We start from the raw sequence: 19079 nt of genomic DNA on the forward strand, positions 1-19079 counted from the left end.
TCTCAAGTAATTAAAAAGAGAGCTTCCGTGTGATTCGGTAATCCCACCTCTAGAAGTTTATCTTAAAGAATTAAATCAGTATCTCAGAGAGATATTAGCCCTCCCATGTTCATTGCAGCGCTATTCACAATAGCCAAGATAGAAAAGTAACCTAAATGTCCATTGACAGATAAATGGAATATTACATGCCCATATTGTAATGGAATATAAATGTCCATTGACAGATACAATGGCATATATTCAGTCTTAAGAAAGAGGAGAATTCTGCAATATGCAACAACATGGATAAACCTAGAGGACATTATGCTAAGTGAAATAAGCCAGTCACAGGACTAATACGCATGATTCTACTTTATGAGGCATTTAAAATAGTCACACGTGTAGACTCAAGAATGGAATGATGGTAGCCAGGGATTAGGATTAGAGTGAGATGGGGAGTTGCTAATCAATAGGCATAAAATTTAATTAAGCAGGACGAGTAAATTCTAGAGATCTGCTGTAGAACATTGTACCATAGTTAACAATACTGTATTGTGTATACTTAAAAACTTAAGAGGATAAGTCTCATGCTAAGTGTCTTTACCACAATAAAACAAACATTTTAAAAAGTAGATCATTCATTTATTCAGTCAGTCATTTATTTGTTTAGTACTGCTATGTCCTAGGCAGTCTGTAGTGCTCTAGAAATTAATGTTGAACAAGGCAGACACAATTCCTCCCTCATGGAAGTTGAAGGACAGTAGGCAACGAAGTTAACAGACAGAAGCTAGACTTTGGGTGGTGAAAACACAGAGTACACAGATACAGAATTATAATGTTGTACACCTGAAATTCATCTAATGTTATTAACCAGTGTTACCTCAATAAAGTTAATTTAAAAAATTATCCAATAAAATTTTCAAATCATTAAAAAAAAGTCAGAGCCAACTCAGTGCCACATAACACACACAGAGGCAAAAAAGACAGTAAGCAATTCTTTACAGCGGTAACTAGTTGAGAACATGATAAGTGCAAAACGTATTTCAGGGTTCACTGAAACTGTTCACCAGGATAATATAACTTAGTCCATGATATCGGGGTGAAATAAATTTAAACCTGAGACATAAGGGGGCTAGGAGTTAGTTTTCTATTGGATGGGGGTAGAGTGATGAATACAGTCATCAAACTGTTTGTAGTTGGGTAAAGACAGATGTGGGAACATCGGTTTAACTTTAGGTCATAGCATATGTCTGATACTAGAAAGATTAAAAAAATTAAACACTAATTCAACAAACCTGTTTAGTAGCTCCTGTGTTCCCAGCACTGCACCATTAAAAGGGGACAGAAAAATAACTAGAAACTGCACCTTCACACCCGGGAGAGAGCAAGATCTTCCACTATAATGGATACTAACTAATCAAGTGGTGTGAACACAGTGTGAGGAGGACAAGGGTGAAAGGAAGGCAGTTCTCCCAGATGTGATCTGGGGTGTTTTCGTGGAATCAGTGGCCATCTGTTTCTATCATATCAGCCACTCTTGGGCTTCCTTAAGACCTAAAGGAACCGTGTCTTTCTAGGACAGGTGCAACCTCACAACACGTCCATTTTCTACTTTGTTGGACTTGAGGTGTTTGAGTTGTGAGGTCCTCCTAATGTCCATTATCAGGCTTAACATTGTTCTGAAGGTTATTGATCCATGGGCTCCTTCAAGCCAGAATCAGAGGAAACTGGAGAATGTTCTGTGTGGCTGTGGTTCAAGAACATAACTGGAGTGAGCTTCATTGTTTCATTAGAAAGCATATGTGTTGGTGGATCAGAGTTGGTGGGGGGAGGGAAGAGTGTGTGCCTGTGTGAGAAATGTCTCCTGCCAGCAAGCATGGGGTGTACCTCAGGTGTCCTAGGACAAACCTATAATACACATGGAAAATACATGTTTTAAAAATATATATGTCACTTATCATGTTGAAAATAATATTGCAGTTCCATTGGATGCACGTCTATAAATTAAACCATATTAGCAAACCCAAATAAGCTCTAAGCATAGGGGACCTGAAAACCTGGACTACTAACTATAGCCACATTTCAGAAGTGCCACAAATTGCCACAGGCATATTAGTTATGTTGATCTAATAATAAACTTCAATGATAAAATTTATATTTTTTTCAATTTAATTAAATTGCAATATTAAATTTTTTATTTAATTAAAAAATAAATGGAACCTCTGAGTATTTAAACACATTTCATTCATACACTTAAAATTTTTTAAAATTAAAGTATAATTGGCATACAATATATTATTTCAGGTATACAGAAGTTACAAGACATTGCAGTGATCACATCATTCATATACTCTTACTTAATCATGTTTACATGTTACTTCTCTGTCCCAGTAGGCATGCACATGTAATTTCTCAATTCCAAGGGATTTTCAGTGTAATTTTCCAAATCAAGTGAAGTAATTACTTTGTAATTACAGGATGAAGTCAGTGATTTGGACCTTGTCTCAAATGACTTAAATCTAGCTTTGCTGTATGGTAACAATTCCTTAGAGTCCATCCTGAGTGTTGCAGTGGGTGTGTCACTAGTTTATACTTGTTCCTTTTTTAAGGACACAGAAATATTTGATTCTTTTATATGTACCAGAAGTTACCAGTTGATTATTTCAATCCAATTACTAGTAAGTGGGCATTTATTCGTTTTGTAAACAGTGTTTGGTATTTTTATCCACATCATAATACTTAACACAAGAATCACATGAGGTATGTACTATTATTTCCTTTTCACAGGTTAGGAAATAGAAGATTAAACATTTTTGGAACTTGCCTCGGATTCTCTAGACAGTGGGGGGAAGAGCTGGACACTGATCTGAGGTTCGCATGGCTCCAGAGTTCGTGGAAGTTTTGCACATCCCTTTGCCTTCCTTGCTGGCATTCAGAGCCAACTTAGAAAACATTTGTGTCTTTCATATATCTGTTTTCTTGAAAAAACAGAATTCATTTCAGGTGTGGCTTTTTGTCTTGTTAAAAAAGCCAGAACTTGAGAATTTAGACACATAATCCTAGTACTATTCTTACACTGCATACCATTGTTGTGAGCCACATGTAACATTGAGTAAATCGTGCATGGGTGCTGGTTGTTATGCATGTATGTTTTCTTAATTTCTCCTCATATAGAGGTTTCTAAGAAAAAAAGCAAATTACTCAGAAGAATATGTTGGTCTTTAAATTAGAGGAGCCATGGGAGTGACTGAATGTAACTATTATATTCTTTCCTGTCCTTGAGTGTGTGCTCCAGTTTGAACTAAGGAAGTATTTTCTGAAGTGCTAATATCTTTGTTTCAATCTAATTTCCTAGCTTCCATAACTGGCTACTTCTACCCCTATCTCCTTAACTCTCCCCTCCCCCCGTCCCTGTCATATACCCCACTTCTTATTTCCCTATAATTGCTTAAGAGAACTGATAAAACTAAAACCTATCTAATGCAGGTCCCCAAATGCTTCAGTTCCCTTTCTAATTAATCCTAGTCCATGAAAATACCTATACTCTTCTTAATGCTCATGCGGTGCCATAAGTGTGAAAAAGTACGGTGTCAGAGATAAGTCCTGCAAGGTTTTGCAAAATATTCAGGATTTAGCTCATAGCAATAGTAAAAATTCTTTGGCCATTTCACCTTGAACATAGACACCTTCTGGCCCTTGGTATCAATTATTATAACTAAGGATGTGGCTTTTTTAATTCTAGGAAAAGGGTCAAGCAAGAAAAAGATGTCAAATGAACCCCATATTTTTGGCCCAATAATTGAATAAATGGTGATAGTATTTACTAAGGTAGAGAATACTGGGGCAGAGGCATATTTGGGATGGAAATGGAAAATCAAGAGCTGGCCTTTTTGTAATCATTTAGGTTATTTACAGTTTCTGTTATTAAAATCAATATTGCTGTAAACATCCTTTTACATATCACTTGTGCAAAAGGGGAAGACTTACTCCATGGGCTACAAATAGAAGAAAAATCATTGGGCCCTAAGGTAATTGGGTCTTCAATTTTAATATTTTCATGGAATTGGAAAAGAAAATGTGTATTCACAAAATATTCTGTAGGTGGGGCAAAGTTACCATTTAAAAATTTTAATTATAAGGTTATGTTTAGGTGTATAGGTTAAACATGGGGTCATTTCCGCCCATTTAACCTCCTCTGGTTCTGGTTTCAATAGGCACCCTTAAATGGATAGATGGAGACTGAAAATCATACCACAGTGACAGAGTTCATTATCCTGGGATTAACAGATAACCCCACACTATGTGCCATCTTCTTTGTGATTTTTCTAGGGGTTTACATAGTTACCATCGTGGGCAATGTCAGCATAATCGTCTTAATCCGAAGCAGCCCGCAGCTGCACACCCCAATGTACCTTTTCCTGAGCCATTTGGCCTTTGTGGACATTGGCTACTCCACATCCGTCACCCCGGTCATGCTGAAGACTTTCTTGAGAGAGAACACTACTATCCCTGTGACCGGCTGTATAGTCCAGCTTGGCTCTGATGTTGCTTTTGGGACTACAGAGTGCTTCCTGCTGGCCACCATGGCCTATGACCGCTATGTGGCCATCTGCTCGCCCCTGCTCTACTCCACCCACATGTCCCCAGTGGTCTGTTTCCTCCTCTTGGGGGCTTCCTACCTGGGTGGATGCATGAACACCTCGTCATTTACGGGCTGTTTCATGAACCTGTCCTTCTGTGGACCCAATAAAATCAACCACTTCTTCTGTGACCTCTTCCCACTCTTGAAGCTTTCTTGTGGCCATATGTATATTGCTGAAATTTCTCCCGCCATCTCGTCGGCCTCAGTCCTCGTAAGCACCCTGTCCACCATCATCGTGTCCTACAGCAACATCCTCTACTCGGTCCTGAGGATGCGCTCTGCCGAGGGGCGGAAGAAGGCCTTCTCCACCTGCACCTCCCACCTTACCGCAGTCACTCTGTTTTACGGGACAGTGTTGTTCGTTTATGTGATGCCCAAGTCAAGCTATTCGGCTGATCAGGTCAAAGTGGCGTCTGTGATCTACACAGTGGTGGTCCCCATGTTAAACCCCCTCATCTACAGCCTCAGGAACAAGGAGGTGAAAGAGGCCATGAGAAGGCTAATGGCTAGAACACTGGTTTTCCTGAATTAAACCAATGCAAATCCGTAAACAACAAACCGATGATTTGGGGAACATTTGTGCTGGATATTTTAATGAAATTTATCACTAACTTTATCACTTTTATAGTAAAGAGCTCCTACAAATATAAAAAGCCAATGGTTACTTTCATATATAAAGTTCGATGTATCATTAACATGGATATGTTTGATTCAGATTCAATGTGGGTTTTTCAAGGTAAGAATACCTTCAAAAAATAGTTTTCTACTTAAAATCCCATCCACCAGTTATGAGATTGATTTAAACAGAGAAATATTTCAATGAAGGATCAAATTTAATTGCATTCCATCTTGTAAAATAACATTTTGGAAAGAAACTTGTCGCTGGTAGGTGTGTAATAGGTAATAATATTGAGAAGTCAGGCAGTGCAGGTCGCTTCCTTTAAAGGAACTACCCTGCCCTGGTCACTCGATATTTAAACTTTTGGAAACATTGATGTTATGTCTCAGAAAAGCTCCTATTTATTTTCACTTTGTTTAAGCCAGAGCAAAGATCATGATTCCTCTATTTGGCCATTAAGAGGTCCAACCCACATAACAGAAGAAACTGTGTAAATATCAGCTGACTCTTCTCACAATTTAAATTGTACTAGATGAGGATTTTGGAAGCTGACATTTCTTTGGAGTGGGAGGCTGGGACATAGGGACTTTCTTTCAACAACAGTTGATAGATAAGAGGCATGAAATTATGGTTCAGGCAAAGAATATGTCTGCCACACGTTTTGTAGCGTTCTCAAGGGGATGTCCACTGTCTGTCACTTCTTCCTCCACTGCCCTTCCAAAGGTGCTTATGATCCAGTCTCGTTATAGCAATTGCCTCTAAATTGATTCCACGCCTCTTCCTGTACTCCTTTCACAATGATTTATGATGAATATTTTAGCTGATGTATTTTATTATTAGCATTTTAATAATGTCAGACAAATTCTGAGACAGTTTGGAGGCACCACTTTACCATCTGACTTCTTATTCTGGGTTCTTCACCAACCAGATCAAGGAAACCTCCTTTTCTTCTGCCTGGAAGCCACTTGGTGGAATTTCTCTGGTCCTGTTTCCCCATTCACCCCTCTTTACTTGCATAAAGTATGGGCCGCTAATCCCACTGGTGCAATAATTCTGGGGCTAAAGTCAGCACAGACACTGCCCCTTGCAAAGCGAGGGCATTCGAAGGTATGCCTTGGTCTTGGAAAGGGCCATCTTTGAGTCGGGGCAGCTCTGCACTCTGGTGGTTGAAGTTCTTCGTTGACTGTTTCTGGCAGTCGTCCATTTCATCTTTCCCCTGTACTTTGCTTTTCACCAGAGTTCACGCTCTACCCTTCTCCCCACCCCCACGGTCCCCTCGGGTGACCCTGTCTTCTCCCATGAATTCAGCTGCCACCTGTGTGGTGACAGTATCCTTGTCTCCTACTACAACCTACCTTGGAGGACAAATAAACTTCTTCACTAGCCTTTTCCCCAAGACTCTCAAACTCAGTGTGCCCTGGCTTATTTATCCTATTTCTCCCCAAACTATTTCTTCTCCTTTGTTCCTGTCTCAATAAATGGCGAATCTTTGTGAGACCTAGTACTCCGACAAGCGTGGGGCAACCCTCACTACACAGCCATCAGAATGGTCTGCCTCCCTCTATCCTGTTCCTTCTCTCAGATGGAAGACATGTCACATATTGACTTCTTTTTTGTCTAAGTCTCTTTTGTCTAGGGACTCGAAGACTCCTCAGTTGATTCTGATAAGTCTTTGCACAGATTTTTCTTTCATATTTCCACTCTAAGGGAGTCAAATAATTCAATCACCCAGATGTAGGGGGTGTGGTGTGGGACCGTTACAGTCCTTTTGGGAAGGATATACACTGAGAGTAATTTTCTCTCCCAAGTTCTAAATCAGCTGAAGAAATAACAAAAAGGGTAGGTATACGGGAGAGCAAAATATTACCTGTACAAATGAAAGAACTGATATTAGAAGATGTGGTAAATATTTGTGGACACTTATGTTTTTGTGTTCTGAATCCTAGAATTTAACACTCTTTCCTTCTCTGTCACTGGCAGTACTGGGAACACTCGGGTCTCTCCAGTGAGACTGGGTTTACAGCATCATCAAGAACAGCCAAAAGCCCTAAGGGCAGGCTTATTCCCAAGAGAAATGGGGAAGAAAAAAGGCTGGGATTGCTGTTCCTCAAAAATTCATCTGTTGAAGTTCTAGCAGCCAGTACCTTAGAATGTGACCTTATCTGGGAATAGAGTTGTTGCAGATATAATTGATTCAGATGAAGTCATATTGGAGCTGGGTGGACCTCTAATCCAATATGACTGATATACTTACACTAAAAAAGGGAGAATTTGGACACAGATAATACACAGGTAAAATACCATGTGAAAATAAAGACAGAGATATGGGTTATGCTTCTACAAGCCAAGGAACTCCAAAGATTGCCAGCAAACCACCAACAGCTAAGCGAAAGGCATGAAACAGATCCCACATCCTTCAGACAGAACGAAACCTGCTGATACCTTGATCTTGGACTTCTAGACTCCATAACTGTGAAACAAGGAACGTCTGATGTTTAAGCCACCCAGTCTGTGCTGCTCGGTTACGGCTGCTTGTTGTCTCAAACTATGTAATACAATTGCAAATCCAAATTTGCTCCTTCTAAGGGAGGAGTGAGTGAAGGCCTAGAAAGATGTCAGGCGTGTTTTGCTAGTGGGTGTCTCTCCAAAAGGGGGATGAAAGAGTATTAGGAATGGTAAAAATCATTTTCTCCTAACAGTGTGTCAAAAAATAAGGGTCAAGGACGTCCCTGTGGGAACAACGAAGAACATCTTTGATCCTGAACTGTTGTGTTGTTAACAAGGTTGTTAGTCTAGATAAATTTCAGAAAACTTTTCTTCTTCTGAGGTGGATTGAGACTTATGAAGTCATTGGCTTTTTTCTGATTCTGTAAAACACCTATAGAAGAGTATTGGAGAAGATTGAAAGCAAAGGGGCAAGAGGTGATTTCTTGGGGCTGAGGAAGTTATTGTATATTGTGATTGGGGTGGTGGTTATATGAGTGTATAGATTTGTCAAAAGCCATCAACCCGTATATTTAAATTGTGTAAATGCAAATTATACTTAAATAAAGTTGCTAATTGAGAAGATTCTACAAGACAGTACTCTTCTAATCTGCGGCAACAGGCAGAGATGACAGTATCGTCCACTACCTGCTCACGTAGGCCAATTTTATTTCTTAATTATTTCTCAAAGCTCTTCCCTCACCTATTGTACCTACCCTACTTTCCCATATATTTATTCTTTTTAAATTAAATACATTGGGATAACAATGGTTAATAATATCATGTAACTTGCAGGCATATAGTTTTATAATACATCATATATGTGCTCCCCACCCAAAGTCTAGCCTCCTTCCACCACCACAATGTGACCCCTTTCCTCCTTCACCCTTCTTCATTTCCCTGCCCCTCTGGTATCCACCACACTGCTGTCTGCGTCTATGAGTTTATTTTGTTTGTTGCTTTCTGTTTTATATCCCACATATGAAAAAATGATATGGTTCTTATCTTTTCCATCTGACATATTTCACTTAGCATGATACTCTCAAGGTCCATCCATGTTGTCACAAACAGCAGTATTCCCTCGTTTCTTACGGCTGAGTAGTAGTCCATCGTGTATGTGTCCCACATCTTGATCCAGTCATTGACACTTGGGTCATCTTGCCTATTGTGAGTAATGCTGCAGTGAGCATAGGGTTACATACATCTCTACGAATAACTGTTTTTATTGTTTTCAGGTAGAACCCAGAGAGGGGTTACTGGGTCATATGGTAGTTCTCTTCTTAATTTTTTGGGCAACCTCTATATTGTTTTCCATAGAGGCGACACCAATTTACATTCCCATTAGCAGTGTATGAGAGCTCCCTTTTTCCACATCCTTTTGAACACCTGTGCTTTCTTGTATTACTGATAGTGGCCATTTTAACAGGTGTGAGGTAGTATCCCATTGTTGTTGTTATGTAAGTTCTTTATATATTTTGGATATTAGCCCCTTATCATCAGTATCATTTGCAAATATCTTCTTCCATTGGGTTACTTGCCATTTTGTTTTGTTGTTGATTTCTTTTGCTGTGTAGAAGCCTTTTAGTTCAATGGAGTCCCATTCATTTCTTTTTGCTTTTACTACTCTTGCTTTTGGGGTTCATAAGTTTAGTACCTATGTTTTCATCTACGTATTTTATTGTTTCAGGTCTTATATTTAAGTCTTTAATTAATCCATTTTGAGTTTATTTTTGTGTATGGTGTCAAATAGCAATCTAGTTTCATTCTTTTGCAAATGGCTTTCCAGTATTCCCAGCACCATTTATTGAAGAAATTTTCCTTTCTCCGTTGTATGTTTTTGGCTCCTTTGTCAAAAATTAGTTGCCCATATATGTGTGGGTTTATTTCTGGGCTCTCAGTTCTGTTTCATTTGTCTGTGTGTCTATTTTTCTGCCAGTACCATACTGTTTTGATTATTATAGCTTTGTAGAATAATTTGAAATCAGGAAGTGTGATACTTCCAGCTTAGGTTTTTCTCCCTCAGTTTTATTTATTTATTTATTTATTTATTTATTTATTTATTTATTTATCTTTGTTGTTGAGAGTATTACAGGTGTCCCATTTTTTCCCCCCAATTGACCTCCTCCACTTTGCTCCCACCCCCTCCCCAGGCCTTCACCCCATTATTGACTGTGTCCATAGGTTATGCATATATGCATATAACTTCTTTGGTTAATCTCTTCCCACCCTCCACCCCCCTTCCCTTTTTCCTCTGAAATATGATCATCTATTACATGTGTCAATGTCCCTGGATCTATTTAGTTCTTCTATTAGCTTCTTCTTAAAGAAGACAAACATTTCCTGTAGTGCTAGTCTGGTGGTGATGAACTCCTTTAGCTTTTTCTAATCTGTGAAGCTCTTTATCTGACCTTCAATTCTAAATAATAGCTTTGCTGGGTAGAGTAATCTTGGTTGTAGTTCCATGTTTTTCATCACTTTGAATATTTCTTGCCACTCCCTTCTGGCCTGCAAGGTTTCTGTTGAGAAATCAGCTGACAGTAGTATGGGTGCTCCCTTGTAGGTAACTAATTGCTTTTCTCTTGCTGCTTTTAAGATTCTCTCTTTGTCTTTAACCTTTGGCATTTTAATTATGATGTGTCTTGCTGTGGGCCTCTTTGAGTTCCTCTTGTTTGGGACCCTCTGTGCTTCCTGGACTTGTAAGTCTCTTTCTTTCCCCAGGTAGGGGAAGTTTTCTGTAATTATTCTTTCAGATAGGTTTTCAATTTCTTGCTCTCTTCTCCTTCTGGCCTCCCAATAATACAAATGTTGGGCCTCTTGAAGTTGTCCCAGAGACTCCTTATACTATCTTCGTATTTCTGGATTCTTTTTTCTTTTTGCTCTTCTGGTTGGGTGTTGTTTATTTCCTCATGTTCCAAATTGCTGATTTGATTCTTAGTGTCCTCTACTGTTGATTCTCTGTAAATTATTCATTTCAGTTCATGTAGCCTTCATTTCAAATTGGTACTTTATTATGTTATCAATTTTCTCAGTTATTTTCTTAATAGTATGCTTAAACATCCTTATAAACAAAATTCTGAACTCTGTATCTGTTAGCTAGCTTGGGTCTGTTTCATTTAGTTCCTCTTCTAGAGATTTCTTCTCTTCTTTCCTTTGTGACATGTTTATTTGCCTCCATGTTTTGGCTGCTTCCAGGTGTTTGTTTCTATATATTAGGTAGAGCTGCTATGTCTCCTGGAATTTGTAGAGTGGCTTTCTGCAGTAGGTGTCCTGTAGGGTCCAGTGGCTCAGCTCCCCAGTCACCTGAGCTGGGCCTTCTAGGTGCTCCCCTGTGTGGGCTGTGTGCTCTGTCCTGTTGTAGTTGAGCCTTGGTTGCTGTTGGCGTCCCTGGGAGGAATTGACCCCCAGGCCAATCAGCTGTGAGGACCAGCTGCAACTACAGCCGAAGAGCTGCTGAGCTGGAGACACCCCTATGGAGCAGGATTTACTTCAGTGGGGCTTTGGTGTTCACAAAGTGCCCCCCTTGAGTGTGTCACTCATGGATGTGGTAGGGTTGTAATCCAGTGTGGTTGAGTCTAACCACCAGGTACACTGTCTCTGGGGCCTCCTAGGAGGTGCAAAGTCAGCCTCTGCCAGTGCCTTGTCCAGGGCCACCCAGCATGAGCTACACAGCAAACCGTAGTTGGCTGCTACTTGTGCTGGGGTTGGAGGTGTCCAGGAGAGGCCAAGCTATGAGCCAATGCAGCTGCCGCTAGTGCCAGGCCTGGGGCCACTTATCAAGCCGTATGGGGCACGCTGCTGCTTGTTTGAGAGATTTTAGGAAAGTCCTAAGCATGAGGCTCGAGAAGCCACTGGCACAGAAAAGCCCCTGGAAATGGCCTGGATGAGCTGCAGGTGGGAGGGGCGGGGCCTCCGGGAATCAGGGGGCGGGGCCAACGGTGTGAGTCAGGTGCTGGGGATTCAAACATGGCGCCTGCCTGCTGGCTGTGTGGGGAGGACTTGCCAAAGGAGCAATGGCTTCTGCCAGCTCTTCTGCCTGGGAGGAAGCCGCCCCTCAGCTCTCGTCCTGATTTCAGGCAGGTTAGTTCCTCCCCGAGTGTCCCGGGTCCTTTCCGGCTGCTGCCCGGCACTGGGCTCAGAGGGAGCGCGTCCGAGTGAGTCCGTGCCGGGCCCTTTAGGAGGAGCTGCTGGGGCTCCCGCAGCCTCCGCGACCCTCAGCGACAGTCCCCGCTGGTTTCACAGCCCGGAGTTGTGGGGACGTCTCTTCCCCGCCCTGGAGCCCTGGGCTGGGGGCCTGCTGTGGGGCTTAGACCCCTCACTCCTCCGGGAAACCTCCGCCACCGAGATTCCCTCCCGGGGTTTAACCTGCGGCACCGGGTGTGGGCCGGGGGCCTCATCTCCAGGATTCTGCCCCCATCCGCCCGTGTCTCCGCCCCTCCTCCTGCTCTCGTGCTTCTTCAGTTCCCTGGTTGTGGGGCTTCTGTGCAGCTGGATTTCAGGAGGCTCTGAGTGATGGTGGTTCTGTGTTTTAGTTGTAATTTTGATGTGGTTGCCGGAGGCGGCGGGTACAGCTGTTCCCTACGCCGCCATCTTGATATGTCTCTCTCCCTCAGTTTTTCTTTTGCTATTCGAGTTCTTTTGTGGTTCCATACAAATCTGAGGATTTTTTTATTGTAAGTCTGTGAAAAATGCCATTGAGATTTTAATGGGGATTGCATTAAATGTGTATATCACCTTAGGTTATATGGCCATTTTAACAATGTTAATCATTGCAATCCATGAATATGGAATGTCTTCCCATTTCTTTGTGTCTGGTTTGACCCTACTTCTAGGATACAGAGATTACTCCAAAGGTGTAGTCCTTCAGGACGCTCAAATAAAAGCTTAAGGTATTATGGGTTCCCTTTCCCTGAAATGGCCTATTTAACAAACTCTATCAAACTAGCACTGCAAAACGCCCAAGTCTCTGCTAAGATCTCCAGCCTCCCATAGGCTGATTTCCACTTGGTGTTTTGATATCTCACCAGCCCATGTTCAGCTTGGGAGTAGTCAAATTTCTTAATGAGAAATTACACATAGAATTTCAGGCTCACTTCTCTACAGTTTTTCTGTTCCAGAATCTTGGCCTCACAAGCCTTAGCTGACTTAGTATCTTTGACCTCAAACATCTCTCTACTCACCTATCACACTGCCAAAAGCCCCAGGCTGTAGTATTTTGCTCAGTCTCTGTTTCTCATGATATCATTTGGCAAATGCATTTCTTTTTGAGGTGTAAGGAAGGTTAACTGGGGAAATGACATTTAAATGGAGACATAAAGGAAATGTGGTTACAGAAACTTTGGTGGGTGGGTGAATGTAGTGATGTGGGAGGTTGAACTAATGATCCTTAACTCAAAGTACAGTGTCTGGTACAGAGTAAGCATTTAACAAATATCTTTTGGTTAAACGTTAACTCTAATTCAATGAATATTTATTTAGTGTCTCCTTTATTCCTAGCACTAGGTTATTAACTGAGGAAACAAAGTTGAATATGTCATGTGCTTTTCTTTCCAGAAGTTAAAAATAATCAAAGGAATATTTCTTTAAAAAAGGATTCTTGCCCTAGCCAGTTTGGGTCAGTGGTTAGAGCATTGACCCTTGGACTGAAGGGTCCCTGATTCATTTCGGCCAAGGGCACGTACCTCGGTTGCAGGCTCGTCCCTGGCCCTGGTCAGGGTGCATGCAGGAGGCAACCAATTGATTTGTTTCTCTCATATCAGTGTCTCTCTATCTCTCTCTGTCTGTCTCTCTCTTCCTTCCATCTCTCTGAAAAGCAATGGAAAAAATATCCTCAGGTGAGGATTAAAAAGAAATAATAATAATAAAATCGTTCCCATTCAAGTAGTTTGAATAAAGTGCTAGTTACCATGTTTTTTAAATCTTTACCCTTTGGGACAGTATGGATGGACCTGGAGAATATTATGCTAAGTGAAATAAGCCAGACAGAGAAAGACAAATATCACATGATTTTACTTATATGTGGAATCTAAAGAACATAATAAACTGATGAACAAAATAGATTCAATGACATAGAAGCATGGAACAGACTGACGAATCTCAGAGGGAAGGTGGGGGTGGGTGGGTGGGGAGAGATTAACCAAAGAATTTATATGCATCTTTGCATAACCCATGGACACAGACAATAGTATGGTAAAGGCCTGGGGCAGGGAGTGGGTGTGGGGTGGAAGGGGTCAATGGGGGGGGAAAAAAGGAACATCTATAATATTTTCAACAGTAGAGACGAATTTTTAAAAATGTTTTATTTTTCAATAAAAATTGTATATGTTTAAGGCATACAGCAATGATGTTTTGACATATGTGTACCTAGTGAAATGAGTAATGTAGTCAAGCTAGTTAACATATGCATTTCTTCTTATACTTACCTTTTTTTGAGGGAGGTGGTGTGGTGAGAGCACTTGAAATTTATTTTTTTAACAAGTTTCCTGTATAAAATACAGCATTATTAACTACAGTTATCATGCTGGACACTAGATCTCTAGAACTTAATCATTCTACCTAACAGCAACTTTGTACTCTTTGACCAACATCTCCCCATTTCCCCTACCTTCCCAACCCTGGCAACTACTATTCTGCTCTCTGCTTCTATGAATTTGACTTTCTTGGATTCCACATATAAGTGAGGTCATGCAGTATCTGTGTCTTGCTTATTTCACTTAGAATAATGTCTCCAGGAACATCTATGTTGTCGCAAAAGACAAGATTTCCATCTTTTCGTCTTTTTTATGGCTGAATAATATTTCATTGTGTATATATATATATATATATATAGACACGATCATGTGGTTTTTCATCTCTCATTCTGTTAATGTGGTATATCACATAGATTGATTTGCATATGTTAAACTAACTGTGCATTCCATGGATAAATCTCATTTAATCACAATTGAGACTTAATTAATGAAATGAAAAAGCTTATGATAATTATATGAGGAGGTAGAGAATTTCACACTAAGCAGGGGACATTTGTGAAAATGGAATGGTGAAGATTGTGAAATGGCTGGTCAGAGAACCTCTAGTCAAGTTTTAATTCAATGTTGAACAAAGAATGGGACCTGGAGACTCAATAAGCTTCAATGTTGAAGAATGGGACCTGGAAACACAGAAGGCTCTGGTCACTTGTAATCAGTGAAGCTGTGATAAGAATCTTAGTTGCAAGCCCTTTGGCAGCTCTCCTCACCTGGACTCACCCCAGCACAAGGCTGTGTTTCTTGTCTTTGGAAATCTCTTTTCTTTGCTGGGGTTTCTCCTAATATATCTTATTTTCATTTTGGAATCTTCTCTCCTCCACTCAACTTTCCACAGAGGATATTCTCTGTCTCTTCATCTTAACTAAACCTGATTGCTCGAAAAGGGTACATCTGCTTCTCAGCTCTATTGAAGAGAGGATGCCTACTCCCCTCTTCTAAGGCACCATTAACAATGTTGACATTCTCCTAGCTCCTTACCATATTTTTAAATTGTTTATTTGCAATCTTCATGACAAAACAGTTGACTCACTGACACCAGTATTACCCAGCTATGAAACAATACGCTATTGTTCTCAGAGTCCTTTTACTGACCATCCAGTCTTCTCATTTAGTAAAGAAGTGACCACTGGATTCTTGATCCTTTAACCATCTCAGTCCCTCAGTCCTGCCACAGCATTGGCAACTTCACACTATGTGGATGTAGCATTAGGCAATGTGACCTCAACATGCCTAGACCTTCTTACAGCATCTACTGTCTTCCACAATCCATGTGAGAACTTTGCTGCAATCACCTCAATTAGATTCACCTATATACAGCACTTTCCACCTCTGTGGTTTTCATAAATTAGAAGCTGTTTGTCTTTATGCTCTGACGTAAATAGCATTTGGATTATTCCTTTTTGAGGACTTGACGAAGTTAATTATGAGACCAGCTAGCCTACTTCTTTGTTGGGAGGTGGGGAGAATAGCTCTTTGGCAGACTTTTCTATATTATTCCTGGAATTCAATATGTTAAAAATGCCTGTTTCTTTTGCAGTATCTTTCATCAGTTTATTTTTCCAGGTGTTTATCCATTCCCATCTAGTTTTTAGTTTTCTTTGAATACAGTTGAAAAAAGTAATTTCTTAAAATTATTTGAAATTTCTCTGTGTGGTGGTCTTTCACTCACTGTAACTCTAAATTTGTGTTTCTGCTTTCTCCTGTTCCAGGTAAGTTAGTCATCTTTCTCTTTCTCTTTCCTTCTTTCTCTCTCAGTCTGTCTCTACCTCTTTCTTTCATTCGTTTTCTTTTTAGAATACTTCTCCTCCTCCTCCAAAGGCAACCAAAATTATGAATATACAGTTTTCCAAAGCATTTGTAATATTTTTGCTACATACATATGTGCATGTGCATATGCAGACATATATGTAATAACATTTTAAAATATTTGAAAACTACATCCATCCGATTTGTAGTAGGAAAGGAGGGAGACCAGGGCATATCAGGCAATTAGAACATACTTTAATCGCTTTGTACATAAAGTGCTGGTATTTTCCACTTTGTCCACTTTTATTTATCAGTGCTCTGTAAATGTTTTAAGAAGTGTTCAGGGCTCTTTTACTTACCATCTGTGAGAAAAACCTATAGACATTGTCCAGTACTTTTCCTAGAGCTATTTGCATTTCTTTGTTTCTTAGGCTGTAAACTATGGGATTAAGCAGAGGAGTCAGCACTGTGTATGTCACAGCCATCAGCATATCATCACGAAACGAATCACTGTCCTTGGGTCTCAGATAGACAAAGCCAGCAAATCCATAGTGTAGGCACACTACGGTGAGGTGAGAGGAGCAAGTATAAAAGGCCTTATACCTCCCCTTTGCAGAGGGCATCTTCACAACTATGGACACAATGAAGACATAGGAGATCATAATTAAAACAAAGCTGCCCACCAACACAAAGACAATGCATACAAGAAGGATCATTTTCTGAAACAAAGTGTAATCACAGGCAAGGGAGACTACAGGTGCGATGTCGCAAAAAAAGTGCTGGATGGTGCTGGAGTCACAAAAAGACAAGTTGAATACTATGAGGACAATGCACAATGACATCACGGTCCCAGTGACAGAAGAGGCCATCAGGAGCTGAAAGCAGATCCTGTGGGTCATCAGGATGGCATAGCGCAGCGGGTTGTGAATGGCAGTGTAACGGTCATAGGACATGGCGGCCATGATGAAGCAGTTATTGCCCGCCAAGCCGAAGAAAAAGAACATCTGTGTGGCACACTCAGGAAGAGAAATGGTCTTACTGTCCGATAGCAGGTCCACTAGCATGCGGGGGATGATTACCATAGTGGCACAGGTTTCTGAAAACGACAGGCCACAGAGGAAGAAGTACATGGGGGTGTGAAGGTTGTGACTGAGCTTGATGGCCACCATTACGGACACATTTGCAGCTAGGATAGTCACATGGCAGAAGAAAATCATCACGAAGAGGAGACCCTGCAGGTCTGGGAAACTGGAAAATCCCCGCAGAAGGAAGGTGCTCACTGTGGTTCGATTGCCCATCATCTGGTAGGCTCAGTAACTTTCTCCCACAGAGGCAGATATTCTTGAGGTCAAGACTCTGATAAGATTATAAAAAGCACTGATGTCATCTAGACTTTAATCAAGGGTCCCTGGGCAATATTAAGACTATTCTCAATGAGAGAACATGGGAAATGGGAATTAAATGCACCTGGCTGAACACAAGGTCAGGACTCAGTGATGGGAAAGATTTTAGTAGGAGAATCTGTGTAAATGTCATAAAGTATTCCTAAATATATCCTGGGAACCCTCTCATTTACCACCCCTTTATCTCCTCTGAAGTCAGAATCTGCATGAAAGAGGGAAATAGGAGAAATGCTATTTTCTCACAAGAGTATGAGGGGTAGCAGGTGTAAAATGTTTATGTGTGATCTAGGTATAGCCTGGCATACAGAAGTGCCTAACAGTGTTGACTGAATCAATGCAAATTTAAGAAGAAAGAAATTGTCTTGAATGGCTTCCAAACATTCTTGGAAAGTAATGCTATCTTCAGAGGTGCTCCCCGGAAGGCAGTGGCTGCTTGGCTAACACTTGGCAGTGCCTGCTATGCCATTGAACAGACCTAATATGAATTTTTGTTTTGAAATTTGTACTGGTTTTCTATCCATGACAATAAATTTGGGTTGGAAGTGTTCAATAACTCCCATTCATGCAGATCTTGAAGGCAAAATGGTGTGGAGAGACCATCCCCATCCTAGATGGCTCATCTGTGTTCACCGTGTCCGGATTTATTCTTGAACCTTCAGAAAAATGTCCAGGATATTTTCTAACTGGTATCCCGTTGAAAAGGGCTGCTTTGTAGCACAGCTCTTAGAGCTTAAGTCCTCTGGTCATTTTCATGAGTTCTTAAAACACCCACTCTGCTGTGTGTGAGATGACAGCATGAAGGACAAGGCCTTTCCAAACAGTATGTGGTTTGGTTTCAGGCACTGTTGTCAGGGAAGGAAAGGAAAACAGTGAGAAGACATGGGTGTGGAGCTGACGGTTGAGGAAAGAATGGTAGAGACACACTGAAAAGTTTGTATGTTCTTTATGTACTGAATTACTGGGCAAAAAATATATAAGGAGGGATGTGAGGTAACCAGTATTTATGAAACATCTGCAGTGTGCTGGTCAATGTGCTGTGTGTCTGATAGAATTTTCTCACTAAATTTCTCCCAACAACTCTGCATAGTATTTTAATCCCGATGTTCCAGAAATTGAAACTAAGGTACAGGTTACTTGATTGACTACCCACAGCAGATGCATTAATTTCACAAATATTTATGTAATGTCTATGATGTGTTAGTCAATCCCATGCATGGGAAATGTAACATGGGATAAGACATATGACCTGTCTTATCTCAGATAGAGAAAAATGCCATCAAGTGAATTAAATGAAAGTGGTATGAGAGTGAAGGTCTAGGTGCTACTTTGAACTGTATGTAGAATCAGGAAAGCCCTTTCGATGGAACTTACCCTTTGTGATTGAAATGCATTAAGCAGCCCACCACTGAAAGAGCTGGGAGGTGGGGGGGAACAACACACAGGAAACAACTAGTGCAAAGATCTCAGGTGGCAATGAGCTGGACATATTTCAGGAACATGAAAATAGCCAATGTATCCAGGGCACCTGTTTCATGTGTCATCTTAAACATCTTATGAAATAAATAGTAATATTATGCCCGTGTTTGAGATAAGGAAACTACAGCTTTGAAACTTAATTTGTGAAGGCAATACACTTTGTTAAAGGGGGAGCTCGTATTTTTTACTCAGGCACAGTGACTGGA

At 40.7% G+C, this 19079-nt stretch overlaps 2 protein-coding genes across 2 annotated transcripts; one reads left to right on the forward strand and one right to left on the reverse strand.

Annotated features, from left to right (window-relative positions):
* Positions 1 to 4211: 4211 nt before the first annotated feature.
* On the forward strand, positions 4212 to 5148 carry LOC308564577 (olfactory receptor 5P4-like; the record flags this gene model as incomplete). Its single annotated transcript, XM_081152961.1, is given in 2 exon segments — positions 4212 to 5128; positions 5130 to 5148. Coding segments are annotated over 2 exon segments (936 nt in total).
* Positions 5149 to 16323: 11175 nt separating this feature from the next.
* LOC308565532 (olfactory receptor 10T2-like) lies at positions 16324 to 17292 on the reverse strand (the record flags this gene model as incomplete). Its single annotated transcript, XM_081154860.1, has 1 exon — positions 16324 to 17292. One exon carries the CDS (start codon positions 17290 to 17292, stop codon positions 16324 to 16326), a length of 969 nt encoding a protein of 322 aa, XP_081010986.1.
* Between the last annotated feature and the right edge of the window lie 1787 nt (positions 17293 to 19079).

This window comes from Miniopterus schreibersii (assembly GCF_964146895.1).
Source record: "Miniopterus schreibersii genome assembly, chromosome: 12".
Lineage (NCBI taxonomy): Eukaryota > Metazoa > Chordata > Mammalia > Chiroptera > Miniopteridae > Miniopterus > Miniopterus schreibersii.